Source organism: Bombus affinis, chromosome 7 (assembly GCF_024516045.1).
Source record: "Bombus affinis isolate iyBomAffi1 chromosome 7, iyBomAffi1.2, whole genome shotgun sequence".
Classification (NCBI taxonomy): Eukaryota; Metazoa; Arthropoda; class Insecta; order Hymenoptera; family Apidae; genus Bombus; species Bombus affinis.
This window is the reverse complement of record NC_066350.1, coordinates 6573330-6593917: the sequence shown is the minus strand read 5'-3', so window position 1 is coordinate 6593917 and position 20588 is coordinate 6573330. Positions and strand designations below refer to the sequence as shown.

Here is a 20588-nt window from a genome sequence, read left to right as displayed (position 1 = left end):
TCTAAAGTTAATCACAGAAGCTTTTTCTTCATATTCATCCTATTCATTCTATCATATAACGTGCGTGTACTCAGCACGACAAATTACGACCGAACGATTCATTTTTGTAGATTTCATATTTCTTGGAAAATAAATTTTCTTTAGTTAAAAACATCTTCAATATGATTGAATGCGGAATGATTTCGAAAGAAACATTCGCGCATTGGATCCACGCAACTAGTATTCACCAGTGTTAATAACCAATACAGTTTCTTAGATAGATTAAAAGAAAGCTTCGCGATAATACGAAGCTGCCTTAATATGTTGATTGTCTTGATGTTTCAGGAATGCAGCTAGTACCGCCATCTGCAGAATACACTGTGCAATATTCTTACGCGAACAATACAACCACAGGGACACGCGTAACGCGACAATGGCGACCTGAAACATTGGCGTGCGCTTCCTTGCTCCATATACTTCTGACATCTCGCCAGTGTTTACCGTACTCCTTCTGCATGTTCGTGAATGTGAAACATATTCGTGCTAGCGTAAAATATGTGACTGGTGAAGAGGAACCATTAAAAACGAGTAACTGCGCGAATTCAGCCGTTAAAGCTAGCTAGGCGCACGACATAATTCAATGGTGTTAGTCTCTGCCGAAAAAACGGGAAAGCCATGTATACAACGATATCTTGCCGAAAATAATGCGTTGGTAAATATGCGAATTATTTTTATTCTTTACAACTGCCATTTATTTTCGACCGCACATCTCTTACGTATTGCTAAACGTACTAAATGATTTAGAAAAATGTGTAGGTTAGGTTGGCCTGAGAAACTGGCATCGGCGGATTTTATTTTGTTTTCTTTTTAAAAGATTGTCTACTTTTTTTACATTACTTTTATCGCTTTAAACGTGTTGTCGTTCAATGTCGTGTATTATTTTTATTCGAATGATGGTTATTTAAACAAAACATATTGAAATATTCTGTATTTATATCAATATACAAAGTATAGCAACTTGCAATTATACATGTATTTACCTGAATGTATACACTTAAGAATGTAAGATTATAAATATACCTTCAAGAAATGTGTGCATACTATACTCATTAAATTACAAGAACTATTAAATTACATAAAATTATCCATTGAATTAAATTACAATATAATGGATGTAAATGTTGAAATTTCAGTCAGATTTATATTATATTCAACTAATGTCACACATAAGTATTTATTTTATAATTTACTTTATAATTTATCTCAATTAACGATTGTACAAGTTTTGATCTTTCATGAATTGAGAAACTAAGTGTTCTTGACATAAACAATATATATTCTAAGTGTACTTGTTATAATTGTAGAACATAAAATAAAACATAGTATTTCTTTAATTAAAAATACTAGTGGAGCAGTAGTAAAGACTTATCATCAAAATCTATTGTGGTGCTGATAAGGCATGTTAAAATAAGGCAAGCCAACGAGGGAGATGAGCCACAATATTGCAGGCATGCCACCCTTTGCAAGGATGCCTTTGGGGGGTATGGGTATGGGTGTGAATATGGGTCCTAGTGGCCCACATCCTGAATCTTCTGCTCACCCTCATCCTCCACCACCGCCACCGTCTGGTGCCAATCCAAAAAAGAAACGACGTACAAATGCAAATGTTGCTCAACCATCTCCGCAACAACCTCCAATAGTACAGGTAACTATTTACGATATAACTGATCAGCATACCATTAATAATCGTTATAGTTCATCATTTTATTATACCCTAAAAATATTTTCAGGATTTACTACCTCCACCTTTAACTGGCTATGGAGACACAATAGTAGCAAGTAACCCTTTTGATGATACACCGCCACAAACCACGCAAACGCCAATGATGCATGGTGGACCGCCTCATATGCATCCCCATCACCCACATCATATAAGTGGACCACCTATGAGAGGCATGAGCCCTTTAACTTCTATAGGTGGAATGAGCCCTATGATGCCTCACAATATGGGTAGTATGAGTCCAATGGGAAATTCGCCCATGACAAATCACATGAATCACATGGGAGCAATGTCTCCTATGAATCATGCACCGATAGGTGGTATGAGCCCGATGAATAATATGGGCCCCAGCATGCCACCTGGTCCAATGAATACCATGAACAATCATATGAATATGAGTCACATGGGTAATTCTCAACTTAGCGGCCCACCTATGGGTAGTCCAATGAATAATATGAACAGTGGCCCAATGGGTAGTCCAATGAATAACATGGGACACAGTATGGGAAGTCCTATGGGTGGTCCATTGGGATCTCCTATGAATACTATGGGGGGATCAAATCATATGCCTAATGGACCAATGAATATGAACAATATTAATAGCCATATACCACCCAATAGTCCACTGAACGGGCCATCTATGAACAGTGTAAACAGTCCACTTGGACATAACGGATCTCAACCACATCCGAATCATATGGGAAATAATCTTAATAACTTAGGAAGGCCCATGAATGGACCCATGACTACCATGAGTTCAATGGTATCCAATAATATGAATATGAGTGGCCCAAATCAAATAAATAATATGAATATGGGTGGGCCACCGATGAATAACATGTCTAATATGAGTATTAATCATCATAATCAAATGAGTCACATAGCTGGTCCAATGGGTACAATGTCTAGTAATATAGGCGGAGGTCCACCAATGGGCCATCCTATTAACATGGGAGGTTCCATGCCACCTCATGGTTTTCAAGGCCCACCGGGGATGGGACCGAAACCAATGCCAGTTTCTGCAGGAAAGGTAAATTAATTTATCAATATCATCGTACAATTGCGTCATAAATTTACGATGGCATCTAAATGTATATCATTCTAATATTACAGATATATCCTCCAGATCAACCAATGGTGTTTAATCCACAAAATCCTAATGCTCCACCTATTTATCCTTGTGGAGTATGTCACAAAGAAGTGCATGATAACGATCAAGCGATCCTTTGTGAGTCCGGTTGTAATTTTTGGTTTCACAGGTACGTAAAAAATTATGTTCTTTCTTTATATATTATCATATAAAAAACATATACTTAACATGCAACAATTTGTTTCAGGGGATGTACAGGATTATCGGAAACTGCCTATCAATTATTAACGGCAGAAGTTTATGCCGAATGGGTGTGTGATAAGTGTTTGCAATCGAAAAATATACCTTTGGTTAAATTTAAACCATAACACTTCTTGACTCGTCGTATATGCGACACACGAGTGACTCTTTGTTAGCGTTTACACCTTGTACACGCACACGTGCGCGTGTAATTGCACACACATAAACACATACAACATACACTGATGCACGAGCAAAATCGTGCATATAATATAAACATGCGCTGTTTGTTAATATCTTAGCTTTAACTTGTTGAAATATTAGGGTATTGCTATGAGTCGTATTGGTGAATGAGATGGCAAAAACGACATATGTTCAAAAGTTATATTAATTTTTAAGTCTGTTTACGACAAGTCTGTTTACAAAGTAATTTATCTTTTAACTTTTGATATCGCTGACCCGTTTTCAATCAACATACTGTAAAGTATAAATGAAATCGGAGTCCAGAAAGCATAAAAATTTTAAAAAGATTTATAGGTATTAAAAACTGTACAGTCATCGGTAAACTTCGTTTGATCTGTTATTTTTAATTGCATTTGATACAAAATTAAAGAATAATTATACAAGATGCATCATGCAAGTAAACGAAGCCATTTCTTTAAAACAAGTAGAGATAGAACAATTTATCAGAGAACAAAATTAAATATTGCTATCTGTTCTATATTGCTACAATACTTTTACGTATTTTGTGCCTCAATGATTATGCATAACACCATCTAATTTTGTCTTGTAAAATATTTTCTCTATCTCTAATCATAAAATGTATATAGTACCACCCATTTGCGTGATACGCAACTCTATATACATGAAATAGAAAGATATGTACGTATATATATGTGATAAACAGCGAAAATTGCTGGAACTGCATATTAGTAGCAAATGAAACAAATACATATATTCTGTTTACTTTATTTAGCTTTGGGTGAACGTTCCTGCTAAATTATAATTGATATTCAAAAATAATTAACAACGTGTATTACTTCATCAATTATTTCTAGTTATGTCATTGTCATTTATCATCAGGCTCGTTACGTTAATTAAGGATTAATATGCTATTTAAAAAAAAGAGATATTACAAATGCACATTTAGCAACTATTTAAGAACAGAGTAATATGAATTTTAAGCGATGTAAATTGTTCTCATAACGCGATTATAAATGTTCATGTCTATCTTCAAGTACCAGAACAACAAAAAATTTCTATAAACCCGTTCGTACAATTGAAATATTACCGAATTATTTTAGGTTTCCAAAAAACGCGTTTGACATTGGTGTGCTACGTAAAGAATAAGTATTGCTAATACTTTCAAACATATATTATTCTCAAACGCCGTTTTTTGCTCCCAAATGTTACAAATAAAAGTGCTGCGGTTCTTGTATTTTTATATTTCAAATATTTTGGTATAAACCATGGTCAGTTATATATTTTCGAGCTACTTTAGTGTTATAGTTTAGAATATATTCAAAATGTAAATAGAACCAACACTAATGAGAAATTTTAACACAGCATGTATAAAGAATATTTCTATCTGTTTACAAAGATCAATCAATGGTTTACGTAATGAGAAAGGAGACTTGAAAAATCGAACTCCTTTTTTTCCATCAAAGATCATGTATTGTTTCTTGCCATGGTTTATGCTGGGGTTTAATTTGGCACGTATCAATGATGAATTTTTTACCTGTATGATTCTTCATATACCTTGACAAAGAAACAGCACGAATTCGTTTGATGGATAATTTGCAGGGTCTTTCTGTATTATATATGAGATCATGCGATGAACAAATCACGTATGTTCATTTAAGCAGAAACATAAAGACTCAGATTCATAAGAAACTTTGGTGTTCAGGGAATGCAGGAATGATTACCGTGTAAATGAACCTTACGGAATAAAATGTGGAAACATCAATACCATTGGATTATAACGATAAGCATGATGTCAAAAATATGTGATGCATTTATGTTTTCTGCAAATCCGTCTTTTCTTGATGCAATAATTGCCGTAACTTAAGAGAAAATTCGTACAAATATGAATTAAACTCAAGATACTTCGTATGTATATCGAATGAAGTCTCGTATTTAGTTGCAGTAATAAATTTGTGCACACATATGAACACGCATACATATATTACATTCACGCTCTTCTTCGTCAAGTTAAGGTTTATTGTTATATCTGCCACAGACATTTGGTGTCAGTACTAATATAATAGTATATTGAAAAAGAACTGAATATATTATCGACGTGAATGATTAATGTAATGCAAAAGGAAAGGAATAACTGAATTCCGTCGGCAACTAATGTAAAATTAACAAGTCCACGGATTGTATAGTTTTATTTATATATATATATATATAAATAAATATATATGTTATATATTTCATATATATATATATAAATAAATATATATATAAATATATATATATAACTATATATATTTATATAAATATATATATATACATATATATATATACATATATATATAAATATATATATATAACTATATATATTTATATAAATATATATATATATATACATATATATATATATAAATATAGCCAGTTATCATTTTACTACTTGATGCCTGCGTTATACGGAGGACTGACTGAAGATTTCTAGAGTATTTCAGATTAACTAGTATCTCTAATACACGGCAGAGTTAACTAGTTATTCTTCTAAACTTTAACTCTCGAGTTTCTCTCCGTATAATTCACGCTTTAAGCTTGTTTTATTGTAATCCTTTTTAACAAATATTATACATGAGTAATGTACACAGGATCCTATAACTACATAATGCTCATATTAGTATTACAACGAATAGAATACCATCTTCACATATCTTCATCCTATATTTTGTCATGTTATGACGGAACGAGGGGCAAGGGGGGGGCACGCTGAAGATCTCGCGCGTTGACGTAGCTTTTTTTTCTCTATTACGAAAAATTATATATGGGAATGCAGGGGATTAAGCATATAACGAGAAGAGAAATATTACTTGACGTGACAGTTGAGAGGGGGAGGGGGCATGCAATCGAGAACGATGCTAGGTATTTGAAGGATCAAAGATAATGGTTTTCTAGTACAAACGAATGAATCGTAATTTAAGTAACTACTAGTAGCTGCTCTATTTTTCAGAGGTAATTTACGTAAGTTGTATCGTTTGCGAACGAAACCGTTATGCGATCACTGAACATGACGCACGCCTAAGAACGAAACCTTATGTCTAAATGGGAAGAAAAAGTTCTTTAACTTATGTTTAACAGTAGCTTAATCCCTGTACAATTTGTTCGAAGCAAATGCATTTCTTATGTGTCTGAATGTTTGTCTCATTATACTACCTTCAAATTCTGTCACCTCGTTGTTTTTCAGCCTTTTATCTTACCATCAAAACCGAGACGTTCTCGTAACATTCAAAGCGTGACGATTTATAGATCAACGATTTCACGAAAATAGGCACCGCTTATGTAATACGATATTAGACAAATATCCAAATATTCGACTCTTTCGTTGTTCTTTAAACATTTGTAAAATTTTATCGAATTTGTATGTATTCATTTATGTATATAGGTCATTTACACTCTTTCGAAGGTAAGCGATAGTAACAAAGCGATATAAAATACGCGTATAATGACTATACTTATCAATTTATTGTATCAGATTTGTAAATATCTTCTGTATCGTGTTAAATCGAGACAAGAATGCGTTATATGCGTTTACCGGTTCATTTTTTATTTTTGCCGAGATGCATGTAACGAGGATAGAGGGAAGGTAATGGTTCCTATTCCTTCCCTAGACAATCATTTTACGTCTAAATTAAGAACTCAATTATTATTTGAGTTTTAAGAAAAACCTGAGCGTTTGAACACGCGATTTGAATGCAGCACCTTATTATTATTATTATTATTATTACTGTTATTCTGGACTATTATCAATTAAGTACTATTATTATGACTATTGTATTATTACTTTGTACAAGATCAATATCTAGTATTGATAATTGAATTTTCATTCATTATTAATCTTAACGCTCCTGTATTTTGAATAAGCGTTCAAGAAACGTGTCGCGACGAATCGATCGTTCATTTTTAATTGAAAGCTGTGGTTCCATTGATAAAAAAAAAAAACTATTGAAAACGGAAGAAATTAAAAAAAGAAACAATGCAAGGCATACAAATTGACAACAATGTCTCACATTAATAGAAAAAGAAATGTCTACGTGTTATTATGATCGAAAGGTATACACGCCAAAATTGTTCATAGATTATTTTTTATCATGTGAATGCTGACATACATATATGCATACATCACAGATACATGTGTGTATAGCGTGTATGTATGTCGCATCAACGATAAACATTATTATACATATTGCAGGCACGTTACATGTATATACGTATGTCATTATTAGGATACACAATCAAGATGTGCGATGAAAATTTCGATTACCGAAGCGTGTATATGTTCAATCATTGTGTGTGTGTATGTGTGTATGTGCGCGCGCGTGTGTGTGTACATATTTATATGTCACTTTAAATAACAAATCCATATATGTTGATTTTTAAATTATTCTTGTATATATCTTGCGAAACGCCATCCGTTAATCGAAACATAGTTAAAGTTTACAATAATCTCTCTTTTTGAAGTGATTCAAATTAACAATTTATTTTCATAGTTTAACGTATTATAGTCTTTGGACTTATTATTTTTAAATATGGGGAATCTTTTTCCTTTAACATGAAGTATACAGTTTGATATTAACAAATCACTCGTTAGAGATTGATTAAAAAAGTAATTGTAAAATACAAACGTTTTCAAATTTATATCTAATCTCATTGTGTTTTTGAATTCATGAATCGCGACGTATACTTGTTACAATTTCGACGAGTTGAACTCTCCACGTTTTTCAAGTGTATGAAGGCGCACGATATTCGATAAGGTACGGGCCACGTGGGCCTTCGTTATTCGACAGCTTTGATCGTTCGAATTTAGATTATCCATCCAAAATTTCTCCGGTATCCTCGGTCGAATATAAACCGGCACCTCGTTACAAATTACTTTGAAATCTGTAATTCGAAGAAACTGCTTTTGTACTTTGTACTCATGACACTCAAACGTATACCTCACCTCGCACACAATAATTTCTTATCTTTTAAACTCGTAAATAGAAAATTATTATCCGGCACTTTACCCTATGGAAAACAAACAAAACATATTTATATAAACTTACAAATAATAACTAATTAATTTCATGGAACATTATCTACTTTACTTGCTTTCAGGCAAAATTGTGGCGACTGACTCGTCCACGGTTCGTATCTAGTTTCCATTCCAGAATGCTGATGAAGATGACACTTGTGCCTACAAATAGACGCGCTCTTGCTCGTACTATCCGCATACCCGAGTTTTCCATACAATCCGTACTTCTTCTCGTCGATAGCTCGCAACGTACCGTTCTTTTTCATTGCCATATAGATTTGCTCCAACATTCCGTAACTCTTGATCAGGAAATCTCGTTGAGCCAATGCCGTAACGCGTTCTCTTTCCTCAGATTCGCAAATGATCTCTGGCTCGAACGAGTGTGAAGTATTAGTAGCCGAAATTGCCTGCTTCTTTGTCTATACATACGTTTGGAAAATTTTATCGTTAAAATTCAATGCTTTACAACACTTAGTTATTTTGAAAAACCGACATTCGAATGGGAAGAATTCCTTCTCGACACATTCGCACACTTGTTTCTATCCTGATCGTGTGTCGTTGTTGACTTCTGCGTTACGTTTGGACTCTCTGAATGCAATTTCGAATCGCTCCATTTGCCAGAAATCTTCTTGCTTTCTTGTTCCTTTATCTTCATCTATCAATAAAATTCGCTTTTATGAGCGCTTTTCGTACGGACAAGAATCGAGCTGTTCGTTAAATATACTTTTACGTAAACTGATGAAACACCTCGTTTTCCTCCTTTTGAATCCTTGACGCTTCTTCCCGAGCTCTAGATGCCGCGGTATCTTGATACACGGAAATGCTGCTTTGTTTAAAGAATGGCTCGTACCTTTCACTGTCGCAACATGGATAGATTCTGCGGAAATTGCCCATATGCTCGTCCTCCCATTTAAATTGCTTCCGCAGGTCTTCCTCCGGTTTGTCAAGCTTCGTTGTGCCGACCGTCGAATCATTCGTACTGCACCGAATTCACGATCCGAATTATCCCTTCACCCAGGAACAAGTTATGGTACGAGAACATTTCCGCTAATTTACCTGCCGTCCTTTGTGTTTATTCCTTGAAGCAATCTATCCCTAACTCGCTTTCTATCTTCTTCAATAATTTTCTTCTTGTCGCATTGCTGTAAATTTAACATTTCGAACGTACTCATCAGCAGACCTTCCTTCACATCCTTATCGATTTGTGCGTCCGTATGAAAACTCGGCGAGTGATTTACCTAAAGTATATTTTTTCCCATAAGCACAAAAAGCGTGTATGTGCATAAGCGCCTATGTGTGTAAGTTTTGCTACGTTATTAAAATCGAGATCTGGATCGTTACCTCCAAAAGATATGGTTTCAACTTCCAATCGAGTAACACATCAAAGCCCAGTAACTCGAAACACGCGTAGGTCTTATCGTGCGTTGGAAAACACGTGTGATAACTGTGCTTCAGAACAGGATGTGCTGCCAAAATCGTTTTTATAATAATCTCATCGATCTTACGCCATAGTTCATCCACGTCGACGTCTTTCATCTTAAACCACTTGTTCAGAGTGGATATTTTCCTGCATACGAAAGATTCTCGTCATTCCGAAGGGGGTTGGACGAAACGACGCTTGAAAGAACATACCACCAACCTTTTGCTACCAATTTCATCGTCGATTACGTACATTCGGCTGTGCTTATTGACAGCGTAATTCGTTAGGTGCATAAACACGTTGGACGTATTGTGACCAGTTGGTTCCTTGTATCTGCTCGTGGCGAACCTGAAACGCGGCACGTAAAGAATAAATAAGTCGAATTTAGTCATTGCACTCTTTACGATTGTACGTCTGCTGTGGACCGTCGGCACAGCTTGAGTTTCGTACGGTCGCAAAGGTCAGGGGTTAATTAAAAGCAAAACGGTGACTATATACCTCGCAAGACCGTCGTTGTAGACGTAAATCCTAAGGGGATCGCACGAGGTGAGCAACGCGTAGATACGAAGATCGAATTTGTAGCCGTCCACCAGGAAGGGCTACAGACACGAATGATCTTCACCAAAAGAAGAGTAGAAACGAACGATTAAAGTTGAAAATGCATACCCTAGCCACGTAAACCTGGCAGATCATTCGCTCGCTGGGTTTAACATCTTTTAAGTTTTTTGTCAAATAAATGCCGCGCCCTTGACAGCCTGTGTCGGGCTTGATGATGAAAGTTTTGGAACGTCTCAATTTAGCATAGGCTATTGCCTCTCCGTGGCTAGACGTTTCGATCGACAGATAGCGTAAATCTTCTAATGATATTATCAATTACTACGATAAAGGACAGAACGTTCTTACTCTGCGGGAAAACACCATGTCTTGGGGAAGAAATTGTAGTCCTTTGGAAAAAGCCTCAGCATACGATTCAAGTTACGAGCAAGCAAATCTTTTCTACAGATTTCTGTCATTCCTGGAAAATGATTGACCTTCTGATATCTTTTCATATCTTTCGCTCGTTCCACGCTCACGCTCAAGTCTGTCCAGTAAAGGTTCCAGCTGCTATCCTCGGTAACTTCTTTCATCCCGAAACGAGCCGCCACTCGTCTCACCGCGTCGTATTTGCAATTACTCGTGCATATTGTCAAGTATCTGTAATCGTAGATATCTAACAAATACGAAAAAACAAAGAGGAAAGCGAAGAATGATATCTTCGATCTCTTTGATAACAAACTACTGTACCTCCGTTTTTTCTTTTTCTTCGCCTTGATCGAAGTTCCTTCCTTTCGCGACTCAACGTCGGTCTCCACGAACGACAAATCTGCTGCAATATCGTATGCATAAATGGAACTGTTTAGACGACGCGCAAGCTTAGGAACAAATACCTTTGTCGTCCTTTTTATCAGCGAAACATTTAGAAGCAATCGGTTCCCGATCATTTTTAATCGAATCGGTAGATGGAAGAACGTTAAACGAAGTATCAGATACCACGAGTTTCTTGCACCGGTTTCTATACACTGTTTTACATGATCGCACTTCGGCACTGGAATCAGATTCACTGGTGATCTCGTTGTTTATCGGGTAACTCTTCTTCGTATCACCGGCTTTGATCTCGCGCTCCACCATCAAAGGACGTTTGTTGCTGCGTTCGATGAGGTTCATGACCGGCGTATCGCATTATTCTAAACGAACTGTCGTCGCATGGCTTTAATTTGATCATATGTCGAGCCAGACCTGCATTATACTTCGATCCGTCAATTTTATTCCGTACGCGGGACCGATCACCTAGACAAACGAGAAACTAATAATATCCTCGGTGAAAAAGGTATTCGACTGTGATCAATTTATTGACGTACAAGAAACCGAAATTCGATGCTATTTACAGAAACGCCCTTTCCAAAATAGATCGTCTCGTTTCACGCATCGCACCTCGCCTCAATTGTTTTTCCATTTCTCGAGGCAAGAAGGCAGCCTCGTATCCTAATTTCAATTTAAAGACTGCATTTAAAGGTGCAAGACTTTTCAAGCAAAATGCATGCGACAATGCGGGTTAATCGACGGTTACTGCGGTGCAGCTCGTGTTAAACCTTTGCTTGAGAAACTTTTCGTTACTTTAATTACGGCGCAACGTTGCTTTACAAAGTTCGTGCAGTCACAAAAGGGATCACGAAAACTTGCTACATATGTATGAAACAGCGTTGTCAGCCGTAGGATTATCACGAGCACGCGCAGGCTTGTCTAACGTAACAAACGTAGCATATTCTTTGAAAAAAGATCTTTTATTATCTTTCGCTTATCTAAGACTTTACAGATTCGATTTCAAACTCGTCATATTCTCTACGATGTTCACGACGTCCAAAGCACAACCCCAGCATAACGTCACGCCACTACCTCCGTGTCCGTAATTGTGTATTACCTACAAAGGTTCACACCAGTTTCAATTGATCGAAAAATTTATACGTTTCACGTTCATCCAGCTTTGTTTTCGATACCGTAACTTGTCTGCCTTGAGAAGACCTGCAAACCTCAGCTTCAATACGAACTTGGTACCTTCCAGGTCTCAGACCAACCCACTCCTTCGTTATTTCAGCTCCCTTCGAAGAAAGACGATTAATAATTAATTGTCATTACGACGTGTTGGATATAGTTAAAAATTTGAAGAAAGCTATACTTTCAGAGCAGGTAAAATGCGCACACATCCGTTATAAATGAATTCTGAGTCTTCTTTTCGTGGTGTGCAGTCGAAATCGTTCTCTTGGTGCGTACCACCCAACACTACGCTGTCGATGCTTTCGAAAAAAGAATTTCAACATTATAAATAAATAAATGCAAAATCGCCGTACGATTAACGCTTAGAAATATATCTTCGATTTAATTCGTTACTTCGGTATTATGTAATTCCCATCGTCGTCGTCTACCAATAACCCGTGCATTACCCAGGATGCCGTCACCTTAAACGATACAATGCGTAAAGAAATCTCATGCTGTGATATATCAATCTCTAAAACTACCAACCCTAGCAACTTGACCTCTGATAGACTTAACGGCGTTATCACCCACGAGTTTATATGCACCGAGGCCGCTACAGTTTATTATTAAATCGTATCCATCGTCGATTAGTTCGTTGAACGTGTGAATTTTCCTGTTTCGTAGTTTTCCGCCTATTTGGAGGAATCGTTTCATTAACCAAGGCAACAATTTAACTGGCTCGCACGTATATGTCAGGAACATCCATCCGTGTCTATAATTCGTGACACGAATTAATTACAATGACACGAAATTAAATATTGCAAGTGAATACCATTAATACCGTACTTATAATTGGCATTCCACTCTGCGTTTAGTTTCTCCAATTCACTGGCATTTAGTTCGTACGCACCGTACACCACTTTCGTCCAGGCTAAATCGGAGAAACCATCGGGATTACTGGTAACGCGGTATATCGGTATCAAGGAGAGTCCTATTTCAGAAGCCAAGCCTGCTTTCCAAAAGTTTTCCAACCATCGATACGTGATTTCACTCCATTGTCTGTTAGCGTATAGTGCAGTTACAAGGCGAATATAAATTGCGCTTAACCCTCGTCAGCGGAGGCTGGATCATTGCTGTCACGATCGTTGAACGCTTTGTTTTATATTATAGCGATTAAGTGAACACAGTCAATTAAAAAAGGCTGTTTACCTCTACGTGATAACTGAATTAAAAAATAAAAATAAAATGTAACTTGGAGAGTAAGCGTAACCATAAATGATTAAATAAGCGTAAAATATTTGCATAAGTCAACCTTCGCTGTTTCACCGAGGATCAAACTTCACCTATCCTTTTTCTTTGATTTCGTCACAATGAATTTTAACATAATGCATTCGAGTTACGTACATAGTTTACTTTTCCAGCTAGAGACAGCTCTCAGTAGCTGAAAATACTAAATACTTACGATATTTTGTCATAAGGAGTGTTTCCGAGAAGATAAGGACTCCATAAACCGGCACTTCCGTCGCCGGTAGTAGCTGGTGAAAATTTATCCGAAAATATCTGCACCTCGAACTGTGGAAAACTGCTTTTCACCGCGAACGCACTTGTCATGCCGATCACACCGGCGCCCACCACTGCCACGCGCATTTCAAACGCAAATCCGATATGTAATTTCACGACAAATCTCCAAACGTAACTAATGCTTCTCGTAACAGCATTCGTCAAAGATGTTTAAAAAAAAAATTGCACGACTCGAACGATAACCTCGTCATTTTGTATTCGTAAATTACAGTACATAAATAACGGCTGCTCTTCGAATTGCATCGGGCAAAGATAAGATAGAAACAAATTGACTGATTAGCTATAGAAATTAAGAACACTACGATTCCTCGATGTTGAAGAACGTCCAACTACTGCTTAATTTTTAAGCTATAAAGTCTTCAAGAACGAACAGTGATTTATCTTAATTTCTTTTGGATGGAAGATTACGATGAACTTACGATACCACATATTCCTAGCATAATGCCACTTCACAGCCCGACAATATTATGCTAGAATATGGGAATCGCGGAAGTCAGCGCGCGGAAACTGTTGTGAAAAAATTACCATGTCGAGGTCCAAGCGATGCTCGTTTCGTGGCGCACCAACGATAAACGGAGCATAATACTTTAAATTTCGCATCTCAAAGGTCTTATACTCTGCTTACCGATAGCACGACACACGATTTCGTTTTTACGGATATGACATTTTCGTGCTCGAGATCCATCGCAGGTCGCAAGCTCAACGAAGTAACCCCGAAACGATCCTAGAAGGATCGTGTAGCGCTAATCAAAAGGAAATATTTTGAAGCGGTCGTTTTGACGTACGATCCATCGACTGAGCCCTGCACACGTATCTGCCTCCCACAAGACGGCTGACCGAGGTGCCTGATGACAATTCACGATATGGAGTATTTGTTTACATCGCATACGAATACCATAGACATAATACGGCCCGGAAATGCGATAAAGAATAAAATGACAGGATAGACGGTAATGTTCTTGGTGTCTTGAAAAAAGAAAGTTATTTTACTCGCGTCTATATACCTTACTCGAGAAATTAATCGACAACATATTCTTCAAACTTACGATTGTGCGAGTCTCTTAGGATCTACGATACACCGAAAGCGTATATTCGTGGTACAGTTGAAGTGAAGAAAATTCTATGGCTGAAAATAAGACGAAAATTAAGAATAAGGCTGCGATCTTGGTAAATCAAATTTGAAAAAATGTCGAGTACGCGAGCTGATAGATAAAATTTCACTTTCAAGTCCGATAATTGTTAAATTAATTGTTAAATTATTATAGATATTGGGTTGTGACAAGAAACGTGTCTTCATAAATTTATTCGAAAATACTCGATTCTATAAACATTGCTGGTTCCAACAGAAAAGCGACGATAATAAGAATACTCGATCGAATATGCTCAAATATTAGAATATGAATTATCATAAAACACCTGAATCGTTTCTCGAGATCGTCGCCAGGGTGGTCAACGATCTTTCTCGACTGTTTTCGCGGTTCAATGGGTTCGGATAACGGACACCTAAGCGTCTGTTATCCGAGAAGATTATCGACTCGGTACGTTGATATTACACCGTACTCTACGTACCACTATTCACTCGGAGATTCGCCTTGTAGTTAAAATAAAACGGAATAAGAAATTATAAAATGCTTGCTAATAATTAGAAAATGATTTATTAAAAGAAAATTAAAAAATATGTATATGGTTAAAAGCTAATGATAAGAAATCGAGAAAAAGGCCTTACTCATTAACCATACACGCAGGAATGATATTCGTTAATAGGGAGGATATAAATAATTTACAATGCATAAAATATTGATGGTATTGTAATTCATATTATATTCGAAACTTCGTTACCTTTTATAATCGCATGTATCAAATCTTCTACTGAAATGAAACGTGTTATGTTTTCTTAAAAATAAGCAGGTTACATAATAATTTTGCTACTTTAGATTATAAATAAATCCGTAAAAATTAGACACGCCACACTAATTCATATCTGTATATAAAATATACATTCTTCCACACTATAATCAAATTCATGTTATAGTTTTCATGTACGGAATTCATAATAGAATTTTAAATTTTTCGTATAATATACGACCTATTTAGATAAGTTATTTCATTGTAAATAAATGTAATGAAAAGTTTATCATTTAATACATTTTTGTAATCCATAACTTAATACGCTTTTAACTCGTTATTTTATAATCCGCAAATAGTATAATTTAGCGACAATAAATTAAATTTACGCCTATATACAATAATATTAAATATTTTATAAACTATTATGAATTAGTATATAGAAATATAATACACTGGTGTTTTCTCTTTGTATGTAAATTTGTCGGAAAATAATGTGAAACCTTCTGTCGCCTTCGTTATAAAAACATTTTTCAAAAAATGTACACAATATTATACAAAATTGATTTATCTTGGACGACTTTTATAATATCTTATTGAACCTCAAACGTTACAGTCTATTTGCCTGTAGAACCTTACTAACCAACATTATCTTTATAAATAGAATAATATACTAGTAGTTACATTGATAACAATTTTTATTAAAATAAAAGTAGATGTAAAAAGACAAGCTATAATTTTTAAAGTTTGATATACTTGTGTATATATCAGTAAAAAAATTTGAACATTTTATGAATTCGATAAATGAAAGTTCTTTCAAAACTGAATATGCTATATGCTGTTTCAAAACTGGTACAAGAATCTTTTCTATAGAAGAAATATTTATCACAGACAGAGTTAAGTTATCATTAAAATCGCAATAAAATAACAAAATGCAATCATATGAAATTTGATACTTTTTTTATAATTCAATCAACATTATATTTATTCAATAATAGTTCTTTTTCTTGTCAATATTAAACTAATTCTTATTATAAATAAAAGATATAAAAAAGATTACGCGTTAAATGTAATCATTTTTATTGCGATTTTATACCACATTTTAAGTATAAATAAAAAAAATTTAAATAATTTATAACTGATACAAAAATCAGTTATTTTATAAAGTTACTATATAATTAAATGTATAAATCTAAATAATCAAAGGTTATATAAATATAAAGATTTGTGTGATGTATTTTACCAAAGTAACTTAATCATCTGATTATTAATCTGTATTCTGCTATCTCATCATTTGTCTAAATTTATCCAACTCGAAGATACTTTCTGATAATCTGCAAAATTACAAAATAATTAATTATATTTTCTGGTAATAATTTCTCTCTTTATATAATCTGCAAAATAGCTTAAGAGATGACATTTACATATAAAAGCTTAATATAACGATGATAAAAATAAGAATATATATAAAAAGCGTAATTGTTCTGCTTACCTTCCAATAGCGTTTATAAGTGCAACAATTTCGCTTCTTTCTAAGAAGAATTTCTTTCTATTAAAATTATTTAATGTTGATTCCCATCTGTCGAATTTTCCTGAGAATAGAATTTTTAATGCTGTGCCCAAACCATGCGTTTGAAGTTTTCCCCAAAGTTTACACTTATCACACCCTACACAGTCCATAATACGAGATATATTCCTAAAATGTTGTCTAAATTGTTCCTTCAATAACTGAGCCTCAGCTCCACCAGTAAACATAACACTTTCATTAAAATGATCAGGAAATGATCTAAAACACATTAATGTTAAATCTATAAGCATCAATTCATTAGTTATAAATTAATATAATTGATTAGTTAAAACTAATACCTACTTAACAACATTTAAAATATCATTCATTGCCAAACGGGTGTCTTTATCTTGTGCTTTGTTACCAGTGTAATATTCTTCTCTTTCCAAATATGGTGCAGCTTTTGCCAAAGCTCTTAATTCAAGCAGATAAGTAAAATATAAATTTTTTAACCAATTTGGACCTTCACCTCCTGTTTCCTCTGGTGAAAATCTTTTTTGAAACTCTTGCAAATTAGGGCCCCATCGGCCACCAGGCACTATCTCTAAATTGTCTTTTGGTGACAACAAGTATTTTGAACACAAATGAATATTAATACTAGTATGAAGCCCTGATATAACACGGTAGAATACCCTTTTTTCCAGACACATCCCTGCAAATTATAATATATCATAATAAAATCAATGTATACTTTGAAATATATTATTAGTATACTATTGAATTAAAACTATTCACCATTTATTTTTGAAGATTGAATAAAATTATGTGGTGAATTTTCAGGTCTGAAATTAAGTATACATATATAAATATAAAATGCAGCAATTCTTAATATCTATTTCATTTTTTATCATTAACTTATATTTTTACCTAAAACAATTTTCCTTATAAATACTGCGCCATATCCTATGTGCACTCTGTCCTTTATAACCTGTATATCTTTCAGGATTTAGCAAAAGGTCCACATATTCTCCAGGACTAGACTCCTTCACACAAAAATTATCTTGAGCATCATCATATTGTTTCCATAATTCAAAATCTTTGTAGTTCTCTGAACTAAACAAAATATATCAAAATGAATTTGAAATCTTGTTTATAAATAATTCTACTTATAAATGTGCTAGAAATATTTTTCTTTACCTAATTGTTGTGTTTAAATAGCCCAGTTCTTTATTATGATCTTTAGTCCTATGTAAGCAATCATCATATTGTGTTGAAGCTTTATATTTATCCGCAGGACTTTCATTAAAATGACTGTTCTTTAACATATCTCCTTTTAAACCATCTGGAATGTCTTCCTACAAGTATAAAAATATATATAATATATATAAATTTCAACAATTTGTATAAAATGATATTGTAATATCTTTGCATATAGATCAAACTACCATATTAAATACTTACTTCCTGACAAGGTTGTACATGACAGTATCTTATAGCACATTTACTATCATCAGCCCAGAAAGGGCATTCTTGTTTTAAATTTACTTTATAAAAGCGAAAATAATCTCTGACTAGAAGACTCTGAACTCTTGGATAAATTTTCATGTTATTAAAGTAATCCACTGTATCCACATTACAACTGCAGTCATCAATTGATCCCTTCAACTAAATTTTTATAAACATAATTTAATAACTTAAAGTTATGAAAAAGATATTAAGTTAGAGATAATATAAAATAACATATATTCACATATGTTAAAGTTGACAGATTTGATTGTAGGTTATGTTTACTTTTTATGAAAAAAGTTGAATAACGAGAAAACAACGAGAATAGTACCTTACAGAAACATTGATCATTCTTTTCATTGTTCGTTCCAAAATAATTGGAATGTACAATAGAAGGTAAAAACATCACAAATAATATTAATATGCCGAACATATTTTCACTGGTTTCGCACTTCATAATTAAATTCACTGGTATACCTATCAATCACGTTTTCTAATTGATAATAGTTGTCGTACGTCACCGCGGTACTAACCGAGGTTTCCTCCTTTTATAACACCGACTAGACTACGTGCCACCAGAAACGTAAATTACCCTGTCAAAAATAAACTTTATTGATGCTTTCATTGTATTGCTTATTGATTAATGTTGTTCCATTAAATGTTCCTCTATTAAATATACACAAATTCACCTACATTTATACAAATGTTATATTTTTTATTCTATTACATATTTAAGTCAAGCTAAAATGTAACGGTATTTCACACATCTGGAATGTTTTATCTCATCTGTAGCAGACGACCTGTAATCTTAACGTGACGTGACTACAATCACGCTGCCACAGACATGTATTTTTCTTACTAACTTTTTAGTTTAATTATTGTAATACATATTTAACTATTTATTAAATATTATGTCATAATTTTAAATCTAAAATTTCTAATAAAGAATGTAGAATATTAGTATGTAGCAAATAAATCTTATAGTAATATATTTAAATTATGATGTTTGTAGATTTTTAATTTACCATTATTTATATAATAATAATGATTATGATTTCAAAATGTTCAACTCACATCTATACCCGGAAAAACGTTAACACAACTTCATTTCTATAAATATATATAAATAATAGATGTTTACTCCCCTCTTTTTAGCTAACCATATCCAAGTTTAATTCCACGTGTACTTATAACATTTGTTACTCACTTTAAATGTAAAAAATAGAGTGTTAGAATGATATAATGAGTCATTAAGAGCCGAGAAAAATATTGACCTTTCTTTAACATTATCTTAAAAATTAGCCGTTTTAAATATTTACGTCTATTATTTATCAAATAACAAAATGGATTTAATATAATATAATATAAAATTATTCCTTTAAAATGTACATTTTTTATTTCACATAATTCAGATGTCATAATAAATAACTTGGCATCATAAATTATCCAAATACGAGGTAAAATGTTCTTAATTTTGAAATTAAGTTTAAGAAATATAATATAAAAGAATATCAATAGTTTAATATAAATTTGAAATACATTTCTAATGTAAAATATAATTTTATTGTACGTAGATGCAAAATTACTTTTTTAAATTTTGTGCAGCATTTAAATAACGCTACTTTTCGTCTATATATATTATTTTCGTTTAGAAAACTTAATTTCTGAATAATGTTTTATACAAATTTGCGCTTTTATATATATACTGTTTTATTATTACATCACTTTAATATACATACATTGCAATCAGTGCAATAAAAGCTATACATTAAGAAAATATTTGTCTTTTATTCGAAATTTTCTAATACTAAAAGTACAAAAACTGCGAAGTTCTTACACAATGTTTAAAAAACAGCGTTTTAAATAATAAGGAAACAC

General features: G+C 33.8%; 4 protein-coding genes across 17 annotated transcripts; 1 reads left to right on the top strand and 3 right to left on the bottom strand.

Moving 5' to 3' along the window:
- The first annotated feature begins 371 nt into the window (after window positions 1-371).
- On the top strand, window positions 372-7707 carry LOC126918676 (protein pygopus-like). 3 transcript variants are annotated; one of them, XM_050726843.1, is made up of 5 exons: window positions 372-691; window positions 1452-1684; window positions 1770-2789; window positions 2873-3018; window positions 3097-7707. In XM_050726843.1, the coding sequence occupies exons 2-5, from the start codon at window positions 1469-1471 to the stop codon at window positions 3215-3217; spliced, it is 1503 nt and encodes a 500-aa protein (XP_050582800.1). In that variant the 5' UTR covers window positions 372-691; window positions 1452-1468; the 3' UTR covers window positions 3218-7707. The 3 variants fall into 3 exon arrangements, with proteins under 3 accessions (XP_050582800.1, XP_050582799.1, XP_050582798.1); XM_050726842.1 differs by having other exon boundaries at window positions 1437-1684; XM_050726841.1 differs by having other exon boundaries at window positions 373-691; window positions 1387-1684.
- On the bottom strand, window positions 7247-12059 carry LOC126918673 (tubulin polyglutamylase TTLL13). 8 transcript variants are annotated; one of them, XR_007711405.1, is made up of 14 exons: window positions 11188-12059; window positions 11045-11126; window positions 10664-10954; window positions 10427-10583; window positions 10259-10359; window positions 9980-10108; window positions 9682-9907; window positions 9397-9578; window positions 9088-9319; window positions 8834-8995; window positions 8594-8759; window positions 8414-8502; window positions 8269-8333; window positions 7247-8207 (listed from the first exon to the last, which is right to left on the bottom strand). XR_007711405.1 is itself a non-coding variant. In XM_050726834.1 (13 exons), exons 1-12 carry the CDS (start codon window positions 11462-11464, stop codon window positions 8420-8422), a joined length of 2088 nt encoding a protein of 695 aa, XP_050582791.1. In that variant the 5' UTR covers window positions 11465-12059; the 3' UTR covers window positions 7247-8333; window positions 8414-8419. The 8 variants fall into 8 exon arrangements, 5 of the variants coding, with proteins under 5 accessions (XP_050582791.1, XP_050582790.1, XP_050582789.1 ...); XR_007711404.1 differs by having other exon boundaries at window positions 8414-8759; window positions 11188-12057; XM_050726834.1 differs by having other exon boundaries at window positions 7247-8333.
- Window positions 12060-12062: 3 nt separating this feature from the next.
- LOC126918678 (D-aspartate oxidase) lies at window positions 12063-14849 on the bottom strand. The gene is made up of 7 exons (XM_050726848.1): window positions 13734-14849; window positions 13118-13330; window positions 12818-13043; window positions 12686-12753; window positions 12474-12591; window positions 12295-12396; window positions 12063-12218 (listed from the first exon to the last, which is right to left on the bottom strand). Exons 1-7 carry the CDS (start codon window positions 13916-13918, stop codon window positions 12108-12110), a joined length of 1023 nt encoding a protein of 340 aa, XP_050582805.1. The 5' UTR covers window positions 13919-14849; the 3' UTR covers window positions 12063-12107.
- Window positions 14850-15649: 800 nt separating this feature from the next.
- Window positions 15650-19903, bottom strand: LOC126918674 (ero1-like protein). 5 transcript variants are annotated; one of them, XM_050726836.1, is made up of 9 exons: window positions 19785-19903; window positions 18955-19303; window positions 18666-18869; window positions 18402-18559; window positions 18132-18317; window positions 18000-18046; window positions 17568-17916; window positions 17190-17483; window positions 15650-17031 (listed from the first exon to the last, which is right to left on the bottom strand). In XM_050726836.1, exons 2-9 carry the CDS (start codon window positions 19165-19167, stop codon window positions 16980-16982), a joined length of 1503 nt encoding a protein of 500 aa, XP_050582793.1. In that variant the 5' UTR covers window positions 19168-19303; window positions 19785-19903; the 3' UTR covers window positions 15650-16979. The 5 variants fall into 5 exon arrangements, with proteins under 5 accessions (XP_050582793.1, XP_050582796.1, XP_050582792.1 ...); XM_050726839.1 differs by having other exon boundaries at window positions 19244-19303; window positions 19785-19898; XM_050726835.1 differs by lacking the exon at window positions 19785-19903 and adding an exon at window positions 19404-19629.
- Window positions 19904-20588: the final 685 nt, after the last annotated feature.